Source organism: Bos grunniens, chromosome 7 (assembly GCF_055505025.1).
Source record: "Bos grunniens cultivar Pamir isolate PY7600 chromosome 7, Bosgru_T2T1.0, whole genome shotgun sequence".
Classification (NCBI taxonomy): Eukaryota; Metazoa; Chordata; class Mammalia; order Artiodactyla; family Bovidae; genus Bos; species Bos grunniens.
In genome coordinates this window covers 43,389,908-43,404,697 of record NC_141171.1, presented here as the reverse complement: position 1 = coordinate 43,404,697, position 14,790 = coordinate 43,389,908, and the positions used below count along the sequence as shown (strand labels likewise).

The 14,790-nt window shown below is 61.0% G+C and overlaps 1 protein-coding gene across 3 annotated transcripts in view; it reads right to left on the bottom strand.

Moving 5' to 3' along the window:
- ARID3A (AT-rich interaction domain 3A) overlaps positions 1-14,348 on the bottom strand; it is a 32,375-nt gene extending 18,027 nt beyond the window's left edge. The window contains exons 1-3 of one of the 3 annotated variants that reach the window (XM_086411278.1): positions 14,168-14,348; positions 9,999-10,640; positions 8,695-9,028 (exon numbers count right to left, since the gene is read on the bottom strand). In XM_086411278.1, coding sequence (XP_086267404.1) covers positions 8,695-9,028; positions 9,999-10,375 — 711 coding nt within the window. In that variant the 5' untranslated portion in view covers positions 10,376-10,640; positions 14,168-14,348. The other 2 variants (XM_086411279.1, XM_086411277.1) reach the window with 2 other exon arrangements.
- Positions 14,349-14,790: the final 442 nt, after the last annotated feature.

The window sequence follows — 14,790 nt, the reverse complement described above, 5'->3', positions numbered from 1 at the left end:
ATTGGGGTTGGAGATCAGAGACAAGAAAGGAAAGAGAGCCATGAGGGGGAGACAGAAACTAGAGACGTGGAGACTGACGGACGCAGTCGGTTTCCAGGCCAAGGCCCGGCTCCCCCAGTGCCAGGCATGGTGGCCTAGCAGGAGGGGGACAGTTCACATTGGTTCCAGCCTTCAGTGAGGACCCAGGGCCGGCTGGAGTCCTGGGGAAGAACTTATGGGGCTCATCCTAAATGAGGGGGGATAAAGAACAAGAGGCTTTCCCAGTGTGGTCCAATGGTTAAGAATCTGCCTTGCAATGCAAAGGACACTGGTTCAATCCATAGTTGGGGAAGATCCCATATGCTGGTGGGGCAACTAAGCCCGTACTCCACTACTACTGAAGCCCGTGCGCCCAGAGCCTATGCTCTGCAACAAGAGAAGCTGCTACAATGCGAAGCCCGCACGCAACAACAAAGACCCAGCACAGCCAAAATAAATAAAAATTAAACAACAATAACAGAAGGAGGACGTGGTCCACCCCATCCAGAGTTGGCAGCCCTGGGGCTGGGGGAGCCCCTCCCTAGGTGGGGACCTCACAAGTCCAGAAGATCCACATTGGAAGCAAGGGGGTGAGGTTGGGGGCATGGCCTAACAGGGCAAAGGCTATAGTGGCCACGGGGATCCTCAGAGGCCCCTCCTGGGGGAGAAAGAGAAAGTGGCACAGCACCAGGGCCATGGCAACTGCAGCCTGGATAGAGATGCCAGACACCCCCTCTGGAGGAGGCTCCATGGCAGACACTAGCAGGATTCACCCCACCCCAAGAGACACAGACACACCACACAGCCCCCCACCTGGACCTGCGTGACTGTGGACACCCGTGTCTGCCCCACAGCTGCACATGGACCTTTCCACCCCCGTTTGGACGTGTGCTGTCACCCCCACATGTGGGCCCTCCCAATGGACACCCCCCGCAGGACAGGTCCCGCCACCCCACTGTGGTTCCCAGGCACACATGGACACACCCGTCCAGCCAGACACAGACACACACAGACACACCCTTGCCTGGCGGCTGGCTCGCAGATACTGGGCCCAGACGCCCCGCCCTCGGCTGCCACACCCACCGGGCCCACTGGGCCCGGAGCCCCCACTGCCACGCAGCCACGTGGGCGGCACTTCTGTGGGCTTTGTTCTCAGGCACACCCCCAGTGCCACACACACACACACACACACACACACATGTGCACATACGCACGTGGGTGTGCAGCCTGGCCTTTCTGCCCACAGCAATCCACGATGCCATGGACCACTCAGTCAGGGTCTGGAGGAGGCTCCATGGCAGACCAGCCCCCTGTGCATCTGCCTAGCACTGCTGAGCCCCAAGAGTCAGGGACCCAAACCCCTCACTGGACTTTGTGTTCATTTCCTGCAGTGGCAACAGGCCGGGGGGCTTGGAACAGGGGTTTGTTTTTCCACGATTCTGGAGCCCAGATGTTGGGAATCAAGGTGTGGACAGGGCCATGCTCCCAGAGGCTCCAGGGGAGGGTCCTCCCTGTCTCTTCCAGTTTCTGGGGGCCCTGGCCTTGTGGCCACATCACTCATCTCCCCCTCCACCCTGACATGGCTATTCTCTGCCTCTGTGTGTCCCTTGCCTTTCTATAAGGACCCCGGCTGCCCTCCTCCACTGTGGCCTCATCTTAACTGCATCTACAGAGGTCCCGTCACTCTGGGGACACCATTCAGCCCCCAATAGATTTCTCCCTGGAACATGGGGTTTTATCTGTCCCTGGTTTGTCGTCTGGAAGGCAGGTGTCCCCAAGGGCCACAAGCCTGCTGGGGGCAGGCGGTGCTGACTCTATGCCCTCCCTGCCCCTGCTCCTACCCCTTGGCCCCGTGAGACGCCCGCCAGCCCTGACCGAGGGGCAAGGCTGAGTCCCGCGCTGGGGCCTCCACAGGCAGATTGGCTAGTGTTTAACCCCATGACCCCCAATTGTCCTCTGGCCGAGCGCAGCCGGGCGAGTAGAGGAGGGCGGTCCCGCCCCGCCCCAACGCGTGCCCACCCATGGCCTGCACCCCCAGCTGCCCCAGACCCTGCCTGGAGCAGGACCCAGCAGTGGGCAGCCATCAGTAGACGGGGTCTTCCACAGGGCCTGGGACGCCCCTAAGTCACGGTGGAGGGTGAAGGCTCAGAGTCAGAAGGATGGGTGGGCTGAAGAGGCTCTGTCAGATGGGGAAACCAAGGCACAGAGCAGGGGAGCCATGCCTGGCATCCCCCGACTGCACCTCTGCATCAGAGAGGGTGTACCCCAACCCACAATCACACAGCATGTGAGGGGAGGAGGATGGGACACACGATGAGAGCCCCTGCAGCCCAGAGGCCCTCGTCACACCTCGCAGCTCCTGGGGCTGCGTCAGCAAGGCAGCACGGGACGCTGACCTGTGTCCAGGCCACTGATCCAAGCCAGTGACTGGGGCAGCTTGACTTTCTGGCTAACGGTTAATGGGCCCCACTACACCCTTAAGATTGCTGAGACAAGGGGCTGGGGGGGCGGTAGGGGGCATGAACGTGTGTTCTTGCAGACCCCCAGGTACACAGCCACGTGCAGAGGAGAGGGTCACCATGGGAGAGGGTCACCCCAACATGCACGGCACTAGGGTTGATGACTCGGATACACAAGCTTGGCCACCCTCAAGTGTGTCCAGACCCCAAGACACACTGGCAGGACATCCACATGGCTTGGGTCCATGTCACGTCCGGGCACATGGAGATGTACACAAACACTCCAGGTGCAGAGACCCACCAGTAGGCATCTAAGATGACAGATACACATAAAAGATGCCGTAGGTGGGTCCATGTGGCCCCAGATCATTCAAATGAACACATGGGAGAGCCACACTGGCACACGCATGGTCACAGACACCACGGGGTCTCACAAGGCCCCCAGAGACCCAGCTCCACAAACAGACTCTGACGCACATGGGGCCCCTTGAGCAGGGACTCCATGTAGCCAGCCCTTCCTCACGTGCACACACGTGCCCACGTCAGCGGCTGGACTCCACGTGCTCCCCATGCCCGCTGGCCACCACGCCCTCCACAGCCGCGTGTGTTATTAGAAAGCGTGGGGAGGGGCCAGGCACTTGGCAGCGGCGACCAGGGTGGGGAGCAGTGGTGGGCATGGGGCCAGGCCACAGTGGCGGTGACCCCACAGTGGTGACCGGGCAGCCAGGCGGCGGCGCCGGGGCCAGATAAGGCTCTTCCGGCTGAGTCAGTGTGGTTCCCAAGGCTGGCACGGGCGGGGGCACGGTGCCAGGACTGTCAGGCGGGCACCCTCCCTGCATCCGCCATGGCCCAGCTGGCTCTGTGCCAGCAGCCACAGTGGCTTTGATGAGGCAGGTGCTGCTCCAGGACGGCAAGGCTGGGCTCCTGGGGGGCTTCACAGCACTGGTCCCACCCCCAGTAGAGGGCCCAGGGCCCTGGCTCCCCAGGAAGACGCCTGGCGCCGGAGCTGGCCCACAGGACCCACGGGCCTGGCCCCTGGCCTGTTCCGCCCCCGGCATGCTGGCCAAACGTCACTGGGCCCAGAAACCAGTGCCTGACCTCCAGCCTGTGCCCAGAATACACTTCTCCACCCAAAACTTCTCACCCTCTTCCCTGGCCCCACAGGCCTAGCTGTGGTGCCCGGCCATGGATCCCAGCAGGGTTCTCCCAGTGTCTCTCTCCCTCCCCTAGCACTGCTAAATCCTGCAAAGGCCCCCTCTGAGCCCATCTTGGCTCGCCCTATTGTTCTGCCCACCTCTACCCCTCCCACTTCATGGTCCAGCCACATGGTTCCAAGATACAGACCCTAACCATTCTCTGGCCATCTGGCTGACTCTTACACATCCTACAAAACCCCAGTTCCAAAGCCCATTCCTCTGGGCAGCCTTCCCTCTAGCCCAGCCCGGACTGCACAGCTGGAGTCCCTGTGTCCATCTCTGGCCTTCCAGGTGAAGAAAGTATCTGCCGTATCCTCCTGCAGCCCCAGCAATTTCAGCTCCCCACCCCCACCCTACAAAACCCCAAGAGATGTTTACTGCAGTGTTGTTTACAACTGGGAAATAGGAAAAAAGACCAATGTGTTGGTATCGGCCCCACAAGGGAAACTGAAGCAGCTAAAAGAACCAGGCTACTCAAAACACTGATAAAATAAAGAGTGAAAATGATGCGAAAAAAACGAGAAAAGCAGTATGTCCAGCTCAGTGAATGGCAGACCCCAGCAACCCCCAAAAGACCACACATCAATATTCTGCCCATCACACTTTAATACCCTGCCCGTCACACTTCTGTGTAAGTGGACAGAGAAAGGCCTGGAAAGACGGTGTGGCTGACACCAGGAAGGTTGGGGAGGAGGCTGGCAGGCTCAGACCTCACTGGAATCCTTCCTTTTTTTCCTACAAGAATGGTATCAAGTGTCACTTCTGAAATCAAAAAAAGGACTTTAAAAATATATGTGTGTATATTTTCTATAATTAAAAAAAAAAAAAGTGAACTGTAAAACCCAGAAAAAAAAAATGTGACCACAGCCCCTTGCTGCAGGAGCATCTGGGGCCCATGGCTGCACCCTAAGTTGTCTGAACCCATTTCCGGGGCCACAGAAGCTTGTGTGGAGAAGGACACCCATGGGAATTCAAGGGGCCCCAGGAGGCCCGGGGCAGGGAGGGGAAGGGGGGACAGGCAGGGTCCACAGCAAGGACGCGGCAGCCTCTCAGGGTCGGGGACCTGAGGCTGATGGTGGCTTTCCTGTCTGGGGGCCTTTGTGTCCAGATCCTGGGTTCTGACACCCTGCTGGGGGGCCCTGACTGACCACCTTCGTTTCAGACGAGGAGACGGAGGCTCAGAGCCACCCAGGTTCCCTCCAAACCCTTACCAGTGGGGCTCGCCCCCTGCCCCTTCCCATCCGTCCACTCCTCTGGTACACCCTGTGGTCAAGTCCCAGTCTGACACATCCCCCGTGTGACCGTGGGCAAATGGCTTCATTGGTCTATGCCTCAGTTTCCCTACCTGCACAATGGTGCAAACGCAGCGCCCCCCACCAGCACCAAGTGAGTATACACAAGACACTCGCAAGACGCTCAGCCTGCCGCCTGTGCATAGTTAGGTGACAAACACTGCCTGGAACCGTCATTTCTACACCTCTGAGCTTATTTACTAGTGATGGTGAGCAGGCATGACCTTGGGAAGCAGGGGGAAAAAGATCCCAACATTTAATGCAAACTGAAACCACAGGGAGATAGCACACCACCCCTGGAGGGACAGCTGGAATCAGAGTCATAACCACAAGTGTCGGCGAGGACGTGGAGAAACTGGAACCCTCGGCTTGGATGCAAAATGGAGCAGCCACCGTGAACAAGAGCAGCTCCTCAGAAGACTAAACACAGAGTTATCATATGACGCGGCACCTCCTCTCCCAGGTACATGCCCGTGAGAACCGAAAGCACACATTCACACGCAAACTCGTGCACACACATTCACAGCAGCCAAAGGGAGAGACAACCCCAGTGTCCATCAGGGGATGACTGGGTAAGTAAAATGCAGTGTGTGTGTGTGTGTGTGTGTGTGTGTGTGTGTGTACAGACACACGCACAAAAGCACGGCATGTGCATAATGGAGCATTACTCAGCCAAGAAAAGGAGAGAAGCACCGACACACACTGAGAACAGGATGCTCAGTGAATGAAGCAAACACAGAAGGACCCACAGGGCATGATTCCACTGATGGCAAACGTCCAGAAAAGGCCGATCTAGAGACTGGCTGTCAGGAGCTAGGGGAAGGAGTGGGCTAATAGTGAAAGGGCACATGTTAAAAGCTTTATTTTTGAAGTGACAAAGTGTTCTAAAATTGAAGGTGGTGATGGCTGCACACCCCGTGAATGCATGAAAAGCCACTGAATTGCACTTTCCATGGCTGAATCACATGCTACATAAATTTCATATCAATAAAACCATGAGCAAAAATTCCAGCATTTATCTACAGAGTCACTGAAACTAATGATTCAAGTCCTTAAGTGGCTGAAGACCCGCGATTGAGTCTGTTTGCTTGACAACCCCACGATAGCACTTTCTTGAGAGCCCTGCACAGCCCTGCTGGTGACAGGAAGCCACTGGGATGTCGCTAGGATGCGATATCTGATGGCAGGAGGCAAGCTGCTGATTGCGCCCTGTGACACACTGCAATCCTGGCCAACCCTGGCCTCCATCAGCGTGTGTCCCTGGGGCCGCCCAGTAGCGAGGCTCTCGGCTTCCAAGGAAAGATTCCGTGGCCGTGAGCCTGCTGCTCCCGGCCCCTCCCCAGCCTGGCTGCCCCCCAAACCCCGCGGCTGACAGCGGGATTTCACGGCTGTCGAGGGTTTTCGGGCGGAAGTCAGGCCTGGGCCCTGCCAAGACCGGGGAGGAAGAGGCAGAGATGGTGCCAAGCAGGCGGCCGGCCGGCCCGGCTGCCACGTGCCAGGAAGGGGGTGGGGGCAGGCGCCAGAGTCAACACAGCCCCAACATCTGTCGGGCTGGCTAGGCCCGGGCCACTGTTGACACTGGCCGCACAGGTGCCTGGCCAGCTGGGCAGGAGGGCAGTGCAGGCAGCTGCAACTGCCACAGCTAGGCAGGAATAAGACCCTGCCATATCCCCACCACCCCCAGCCCCCTCCATCTGGGAATTCAATCCCAGGCCCTTCAGGGCCAAGCACAGTGGCAGCATCTGGCCTCCACACACAAGCCATGCTACATCCTACCCCAGGGCCTTTGCACAGGTGCCCCATGGTACAAGTGCCCAGCTCCTCTGCCAACCAGGCTTGGCCCATGAGCTACATCCCCCAGTGGCTGCCAGACTGGGTATTATCTTCCCACCCATCTGTTTACAGACCTTTTTTGCCCCTGGCAGGGGAGCTGGGCATCCCATAGACACTCCACAAGCATGAGGCTGACTTATGACCTGCGTTCCCTGTGCTTCTTGGGCCTCAGTTTCCCCATCTGTGCCCTGACCCTGGGGGTCCTCAAGACATCACCCATTTCCCAGACCAGCAGGACAACAGCCCCTTGAGTTACTTTGCTCCTGATGGGCCGAAAGGGCTTTGCAGTCAGAACACCTGACCCCTGGCCTCTGCCGGGCCTGGCCAGTCAAAACCAGGTTGGGCGGGGCTGTCCCTTCCTCCTGCTCAGCAGTGACCCTGTGAGATGCGGGGTGTCTGTCTGGCTCTACCTCTGGCCTGGGGCTCCCTGAGGGCTGAACTCAGATGGCAAACATTGATGTAAATCACACATGAGACTCCTGTTTCGTTACTCTCACCCCAACAGACGTCAGGAGCTCAGTTCTGAGAAACCCACCACTCCCTCTGTCCCCCTCATGCCTTGCCTGTTTTCTCATCTGCACAGGTAGACAGACAGCAGCCCAGACATAAGTGGGGCCCCTAGAAGGGGAGGCAGACTGAGGCAGGTTGCAGGTTGGCATCTACACACCAGGATGGGGACTTCAGGCCGAAGGGGGCAACCAGGGTCATGCGTGAGGAGTGGCCAGCCACACCCTGGGAAGGTGACGTCTGCTGGGTGTCATTCCACCCCCCGCACTGCGTGCCAGGACCTAGCCGGAAGCCAGGGCAGCCCCACCCAGCCCAAGATGCCCAGGCAGGGGATTAACCCTCCTGCCTTCCTCAGTCTGGCCTCCTCCCTCAGGCCACTGCCCTGGCCACGCCCACTCCAGGGGCATCTTCCCCTCCTGCCTTTACACCTGCCCCTGCATCATCCACCACTGCCTTGGCTCATCCCCCTCATGCTGCATGTCCGCTTCTATACTTTGTCTGAGTTTTCTGAGGGTTACCAGGGTCCCAGCACCCTTTCCCCACATGGCGGCGGCGGGGCCTCCTGCTCCCTCGAGGAGGGTCCCACTGCCCAGCCCGGAAGCCAGCATGAGTTGGGGGGTGCCCCAAGGCCACACACAGCCACCTCCCAGCTCCCATGTGCCTGGCGCATCCCCAGCCCCGTGGAGCCCAGATGAGGGCTGGGCACTGGGCCTGGTAGGCCAAGTCCCCATGTCCACTCTCGGAGGTCAGGGCAGGGCCCAGCTGGCCTCAGGCTGGAATGCAAGCCCAGCCGGCTACCCCAGCCGCCATCTGGTTTCCATCTGCCCGGCCTGGCGAGGCCTGACTTCAAAGGCTCCCCCGCCTGGCCACTTCCTCTGCCCTGGCCGCCCGCGGGGACGGCACCAGGACGCCTGCTTCCTCCCCGCCCCTCCTGAGCCCAGTGAGCTGCTTGAGTGGCCGTCCACACCAACGTGGCCAACCCTGCTCAGCCCCTTCCACGGCCACAGCCTCAACAGATCAGACACGATGCCACTGACAATGCCTCTGGCCGCGCCTGCTGGCTGTACCCGTGACCCCCCGAACCCAATATAGGACGGTGGCCTTTCCCCAAGCCAGGGCCTCCACTCAGAACCCACTTTGCTTAGGTCTCTCTGCTCGGCCTTCTGGTACAGACAGAGTCTGCCAAACTTCCCTTCCTGACTCCTGTCCCCATGTGTCCCCACGTCCTTGCATTTACCGGCCGGCCCATCCCATCCACGGGCCACAATCCCACACTGGGGCTTCCATGGGATGCCCCAGGCCCAACAGGCGAGCTCGTGGCCCTTGAGGGCAGGTCAGAAGGACTCTGACAGCAACCACCCACAGCCCCAATTACGACGCAAGGCCCACCTGCTTGAACTGCTCCTCATATGTCCAGTCCCCGTGGTCTGGTGGCTGCAGCTGAGGTGCAGCATGGGCACCCCCTCCAGGGACAGCCGGGCCAGTCCCCGGGCGCTCCTGGCCACCCAGCGCCCGGGATCCACTGTCGCCACGGAAGGCCTGGAGCGGCTGAGCCTTGCGGGGGAACAGCGCTGCGGGGCCCAGGCTGGCGGCGCCTGGGGGCCCAAGCCCCTCCTCGTCCTCGTAGTCCTCATCCTCCTCGTCCTCTTCATCGTCTCCCAGGTCTTCCTCCAGCTCCTCCTCCTCCTCCTCCTCCTCCTCCTCCTCCTCCCATTTTGGCTTCCTGGGGCGGACAAGGGGCACAGGTCAGGGGAGAAGGCACCAGCTCAACTCAAGCCCTGGGGCAAGGGTCCCACTGTATCCAGCCTTGGTTTCCCTGTCTGGACGTGGGTGAGCTGTCAAGAGCACCCATGAGCAGAACTGCTCAGGGTGTGGCCCTTACTGCCCTGTTCCCAGTTAGCCCAGAGCAACTAGAGGTGTCCCTGTGGCAATGAACCCCCCCTACCTACCTGCTAATCCCACCTCTCCCGTCCTCGGCACAGGTTTCTTTACTAGGCCCTGAATACATGGACCCTGTTTCTGCCTTGGGGCCTTCGCTGAGGCTGTTCCCTCTGCCAGGCATGCTGTTCTCTGCTCCCCTCACCAGCTCCTAAGGGCTGTCACCTACACAGGTAGACCTTCACTCACAATGCCCCAAAAGTTGATTCCAGCCCCAGCCACCCCTCGCCTCAACATCCCTGCTTTATTTTCTTGGCATGATCACAGCCAATAATCATACTCATGTGAGACTTGTCAAACTTCTTCCCAGGAGGATCCTACCAGTGCCCAGCTTGGGACCCGCATCAGACGCTGGTGAGACACACACAAGGGCCAATGGATGCCCGCTCTGTGCAGGCTTCTCCTGGGCCGTGGACTCTAAGTCTGTCCCCATCACTAAACCTCCTACAGCCTCGCTAGGTGATGGGGGCCACCGATCTCATGTGAGTAGCTCCATTTTAATTAAGGTGAAATAAAGCTACAGATGCAGAGTGTGGCTGTACTGGCCACGTGTGTGTTAGCCCTCTGGGACAGGAGGCCCCCATCTTGGGCGGTATAGATGGAGAACTGTCCACCAGTGAATTCTAAAGGATGGTACGCCCCGGGAGGTCAGCAGGACAGGAGTTTTGCCCTTCCTCTATGGCAGTGCCCCAGGGCTGAGAGTGGCCGGTGCAGGGCATGTGGTTGGCACAAGGAGCCCACAGACCCCGACTCACAGGTCATCGTCGGAGCCTGCATCCTCAAAGCGGCCATCGCCCATGGGGAGGCTGGCTGCCTCCCTGCCTCGGCTGGGTGGGGTGGGCGAGCCCGGTGCCCCCTCCAGGGCCACATCCTCAACCTCCGAGCCGGGGGGCCCATCCTCTGAGCTGGGACTGGGTGCATGGCCAAGGCCGGCGGCAGCGGCCCGCATGGCAGCCAGGGCAGCCATCTGCGCCCGCTGCATCCGGGCGCTCTCAGGCTCCCTGTCCTCCTCCAGAGTGGCCCTGGTACGGGCTGGGGGTTCAGAGGGCGGCGGTGGCTGCCGGGCCTCCAGTTCTTGGCGTGCCCGCTGCTGCCGCTGCAGGAGCGTCTCCATCACAGCCTGCAGCTTCATGGCCCTGCGGGCCGGGCCGCCCCGGGCACCAGGAGGGGGCGGTGGGGGCGGCCCCTGTGGGGAGGGGGCCCGGCCGCACTGCAGTGTGGGGGCTGCAGGGGAGCCGGGGCAGTGCAGGGTGGCAAGGGGCAGGGGCAGGCGCTGCTGGGCTCAGGCTGAGGGCTGGCGGGGCATGCCAGTGGCAGGCGGGCAACACCTCCTTTCTCACACTGGGCACCAGGGGGTGGCGGCGGCTGGCGGGTGGCTCATTCACGTGTACAGAAACCTGGGGGTGACAAGAGACCGTCAGATCGCACCTGGGCTCCTCCCCACTGAGGTCAGACCTCAAAGGCCTCTGGGAAAATCCCTTCCATCCACGATCATCAGGGTGCAAACCTGGGGGCCTCCCTGGAGGTGGAGGAGCATGCTCGCCCCATCTTCCCCCCTCCATCCACCCTCCAGCAGGCTGAGAAGCTGGGTCACTCTGTACTGGACTCCTGAAGGCCTTGAGGCGGCCCCCACCCGTCTGGGCCACAGAGAAACAACACCCCCCAGAAAGAGCTGGATTATGGCTTCATAAACAGAGCAAGGGGACCAAGTATTCCCGGTCTCTGATTGGTCAAAGCCAGCTACTAGGTGCCACAGTCCAGGGGGCTCCGGGTTCCAGTTCTGAGTTCTAGGCACTGCTCACAGACATGCTGGTGCAGCCTGACCCAGGGGGTTCCAGGCACCCTCCTTTCTCATAGAAACCATGGCTGACCCAGATTGAGCACCTGCTGTATACAGGCTCAGGGTTCCCTACTCAAGCTCCCACCTCATCTCTAAACCTCAGTTACTCCAGGCCTCAGTCTCCCCATCTGCAAAACAGGGCCCATACAGTACCCATCTCCCTATGCCAAAGCAGGAATGATGCAAGTTTGTGATGATGCAGGCACAACCCCAGAAGGCACTCGCTAGACTTATGGAAGGAGGCTGGATGGGCCACGTTTCACAAATGGAGAAAATAGGCTTGAGTTGTCCTGCTGGAGGGCACACAGCAGGTTCCAGGCAAGACTGGGGGTCGAATCCAGAACTCAGGTCTAGGGGAACACTGGGCCTCCTAGCAGCCCCCACATGCTCTCTGGCGGTTTCCCTGCCCTTTGGGTCCCCAAGTGGGGCCCAGGACCCAGAACGCAGCCCACTCTGCCCCCTGTCCCCCTCCCCAAGCCTGGGGTCCCTTTGGATCACTGCCAACTTGCTCTGCCAGGGCCTTGGGCGGGCTCCAGGCATAGATGTCCCAGAGCCACCACCAAAGATAGGAGGATGTAGCCCCCTATCTGCATCCCAGCCCCCACCCCAGCCCAGGCCACACCCCCACCCGCCCAGGCCTCCAATAAAATAGACCAGGCAGAACTCAACAGGCCTGGCAAAGATACCCAAGATGGTACATCACTGAGACGCTGTGGGGGGGGGCGGACAGGAGGGTCCAGAAGCCACTCCAGCCGGCCAGTGACCCCCACAGGCTTCTGAGCATCTCTTCAGGCAGAAGGGGCCAGTGGGCAGGGGCTCCTGGTTGACAGCAGACACAGGCCACCAGGCTGGCTGGTCTCCCAGCCCCTCCTGTGACCTGCTAAGAGAAGCCTGACCCCTCCCCCAGGGGAGTCTTATAGTAGAGACCCTCCCAACCTCCCCAGTCATGGGAGGGGGCCCCTCCCCAGTGATAGGGTTCCCAGCAGGACGGGTGAAAGGGCAATGGGGGTGCAAGTGGGGGCCCCTGCAGTAAAGTGGGGAGGGACCCATCCCCAAAGGGCCTCAGTACTCAGCAGGGGCAGGGGTCCCAGGGCACAAAGACCCTCTCAGAGGCCATACTGCTAGAGAGTGACCAGCGCAGCCTGCCCTTAGAGGCAGCAGAAGAGCACCCAGCCCCCACCCCCGGGGATGGGCAGTCACCCGTCCCCCCACAGCCCCAAGAAGTGCTGAAGGGACATTTCTCACCCAGTGTCTAGTCTGGTCTGCTGCCCCTCCCCCACCATTGACAACTTCAAGATGAGCCCCCCTTCCCCACGGAAATGCTCTGGGCATCGCCCCCTCCCTTTGGGGGGAGCAGAAGGAAGAGGCCAAAGGAAGCCACTCCCCCCCAAGCCACCACCCCCAGGCCTACTGGGTTTAATGACCCTTCCGGGTCCACGGGTGGGGGAGGGGAGCAGAGCAGGACTCCACGTAGGGGCTGGTGGAGGGGGCAGGTGGGAACCCCAAAGTCCCCTGGGCCTGGCCACCCCTCCCCCCCCACCGTGGCTGCCATTAACCCTAGGCTGAGGACGCCCACCCCTCCAGACCCCTCCCCCCAAGAGCCCTTTGTCCTTGGCCCTACCCCCACTTTATGACAACCCCAGGGGAAAGGCAGTCCCAGGCAGGGACCGGGCTGGGATGGGAGGGGGCTGCTGGGGGTTCGCTGGGACCTGGCTGGAGGGGGCGGCAAGGAGGGATCTGAGGCCACACCCTCTCCCCCCTCCCAGGCCTCCCGGAGAGAGGTCACCAGCTCGGCCCAGGGCTTGCAAAACACGGTTATTTAAAGAGTTGTGCAAGGCTGGGCCCCGCGGGTGGCGAAAGGGGGCCCTCACTTCACGAGGGGAAGAGGAGGGGGAGGGCGGGGCAGAAAGGTGGGGAGGGGGCTAGGAGAGTCCGGAGGGGGTGGGCCGGAGGAAGTGAGAAAAGAAACACTGAAGAGGGAGAAGAAATTAGACGACAGAAACCCAAGTCCGATTTCAAAGGCTTCTTGGAAAGCGACCGATTTGCATGGTGGTGGTGGTGGTGGGGGCAAACCCTCTGGGCCGGGCGACTGAAAACGGAAGATTATTGACAAACCGGCCACCCCGGGTCCGCGGAACGTTGGAATTGACCAACGCGCTCTCCCCGCGCTTCCTGCGCCCGCTTTTGTATGTGGGGGGTACTTAAAGAGGGAGGGGGCTTTTCCAGAGGATCCCCGCCAAAGAGTTAGGGCTCGGGCCGAGCCTCCCCCGCTCTCCGGCCGCGGGGCCCGTGGTGTCCCCTCTAGGGGCCCCTTTCTGCCCCCAGAGCCGACACTTTATAAATAAACCATCCAGGCTGAGGAGGGTCACCAGAGAACTGCCCTGCCCTCCCGACCCAGCGCTCCCTTTCCCCTCGAAGCTCCAGAATAAAACACGGATTCCAGCGACAATAAATGAAATAACCCCGAACATAGCCCCCCGCGCGCGCGCCTAAAGACCATTTCCTTCCGCTGGGGGTGGGGGGAGACGCACACACTCGCGACCCCTGGTCACTCCCGCACCCGCGCAATATGGTAGGGGGTGAGGGCTCCGAGGGCGTCGAAGAGAAAATCGCCCCAACTCCGACCCACTCGGGTAGCCTTTCCGCACCCACGTTCCTGACCAACTTTGGGGACCCCCCTCATTAGCTTCCAGGGCGCGCGACGCCCACCCGGGACGAAACCCGCGTTTTAAAAGGCCGGCCCACCTACTACCCCAGCCTCACCGCGCGGGGCCCGCTCGGGGGGCGCAGGGCCCGCTCGGGGGGCGCATGCCCCACGCCTGGCGTCCGGCCCTGCCCCGGCCGCGCCTGGCCTCCGGCCCGGGCCGCGAGCTGCGCTCTGCTGGCTCCCGGCCACCGCCGGGTTTGTGCCGCGCGCCGACTCACCGAGTCGCCAGCCGAGTCCGCGTCTACACCCCCCACCGACCCGATTGGTAAAAGTCTCCCCGCGCGCGGCCTCCCCCGCCCCTCCCCTCCCCCCCACCGGCGCGCTCACCGCCCCGCAGACAAATCACCGGGTGACAAATCGCTCTCAGATGCAAATACCTCGCCGGTGATTCAGCGCCGCGGCCCGGGACGTGGGGAGGGCTCTCGTAAGGCCCCCTCCCCCTTCCCAGACACCCCCTCGCCCCCCGCGCTAGGTCTGAAGACGCTCCAAGAGCTCAGGGGTGTTAGGGAAGGGGACAGAGTGGACGGAAATTTTCAAGTCGCGGCCCCTTTAAATGATAATAAATAATAAAAGGGAAGGGGAACAGGGACGCGGTATGCCCCGCCCCTATCTAGGGACGGTCGGTAATGTGCTCTCCGCGGGCCAGAGTGTAGAGGACACCGAGTGGGCAGGCAGGGCTGGAAGCGACCCAGGGGAAGAGGGAGGGAGAAAGTTGGGGCTCCGCCTGGATGGGGTTAGGGCACAGGAGCCCGGTCCGGGACCTCTATCTATTGTAACGACCGCCGAGGATATACCTACCGGGCTCGGAGTTTCGCCTCTGTCCCTTGGACCTAAGCTACTAGCGCTAAAGACTTCACCCCCAGGAATGGTGCCTCGGTTTCCAAGTCTGTAAAGTGGGGATTAGAGACTTGATAAACAAAGGATCTGCGGTGACAGGAAAAGAAAGCAGTGCTGGGTCGGTGGGAGGGGACCAGGGCTCTGCGATATGGGCGCTGCATGG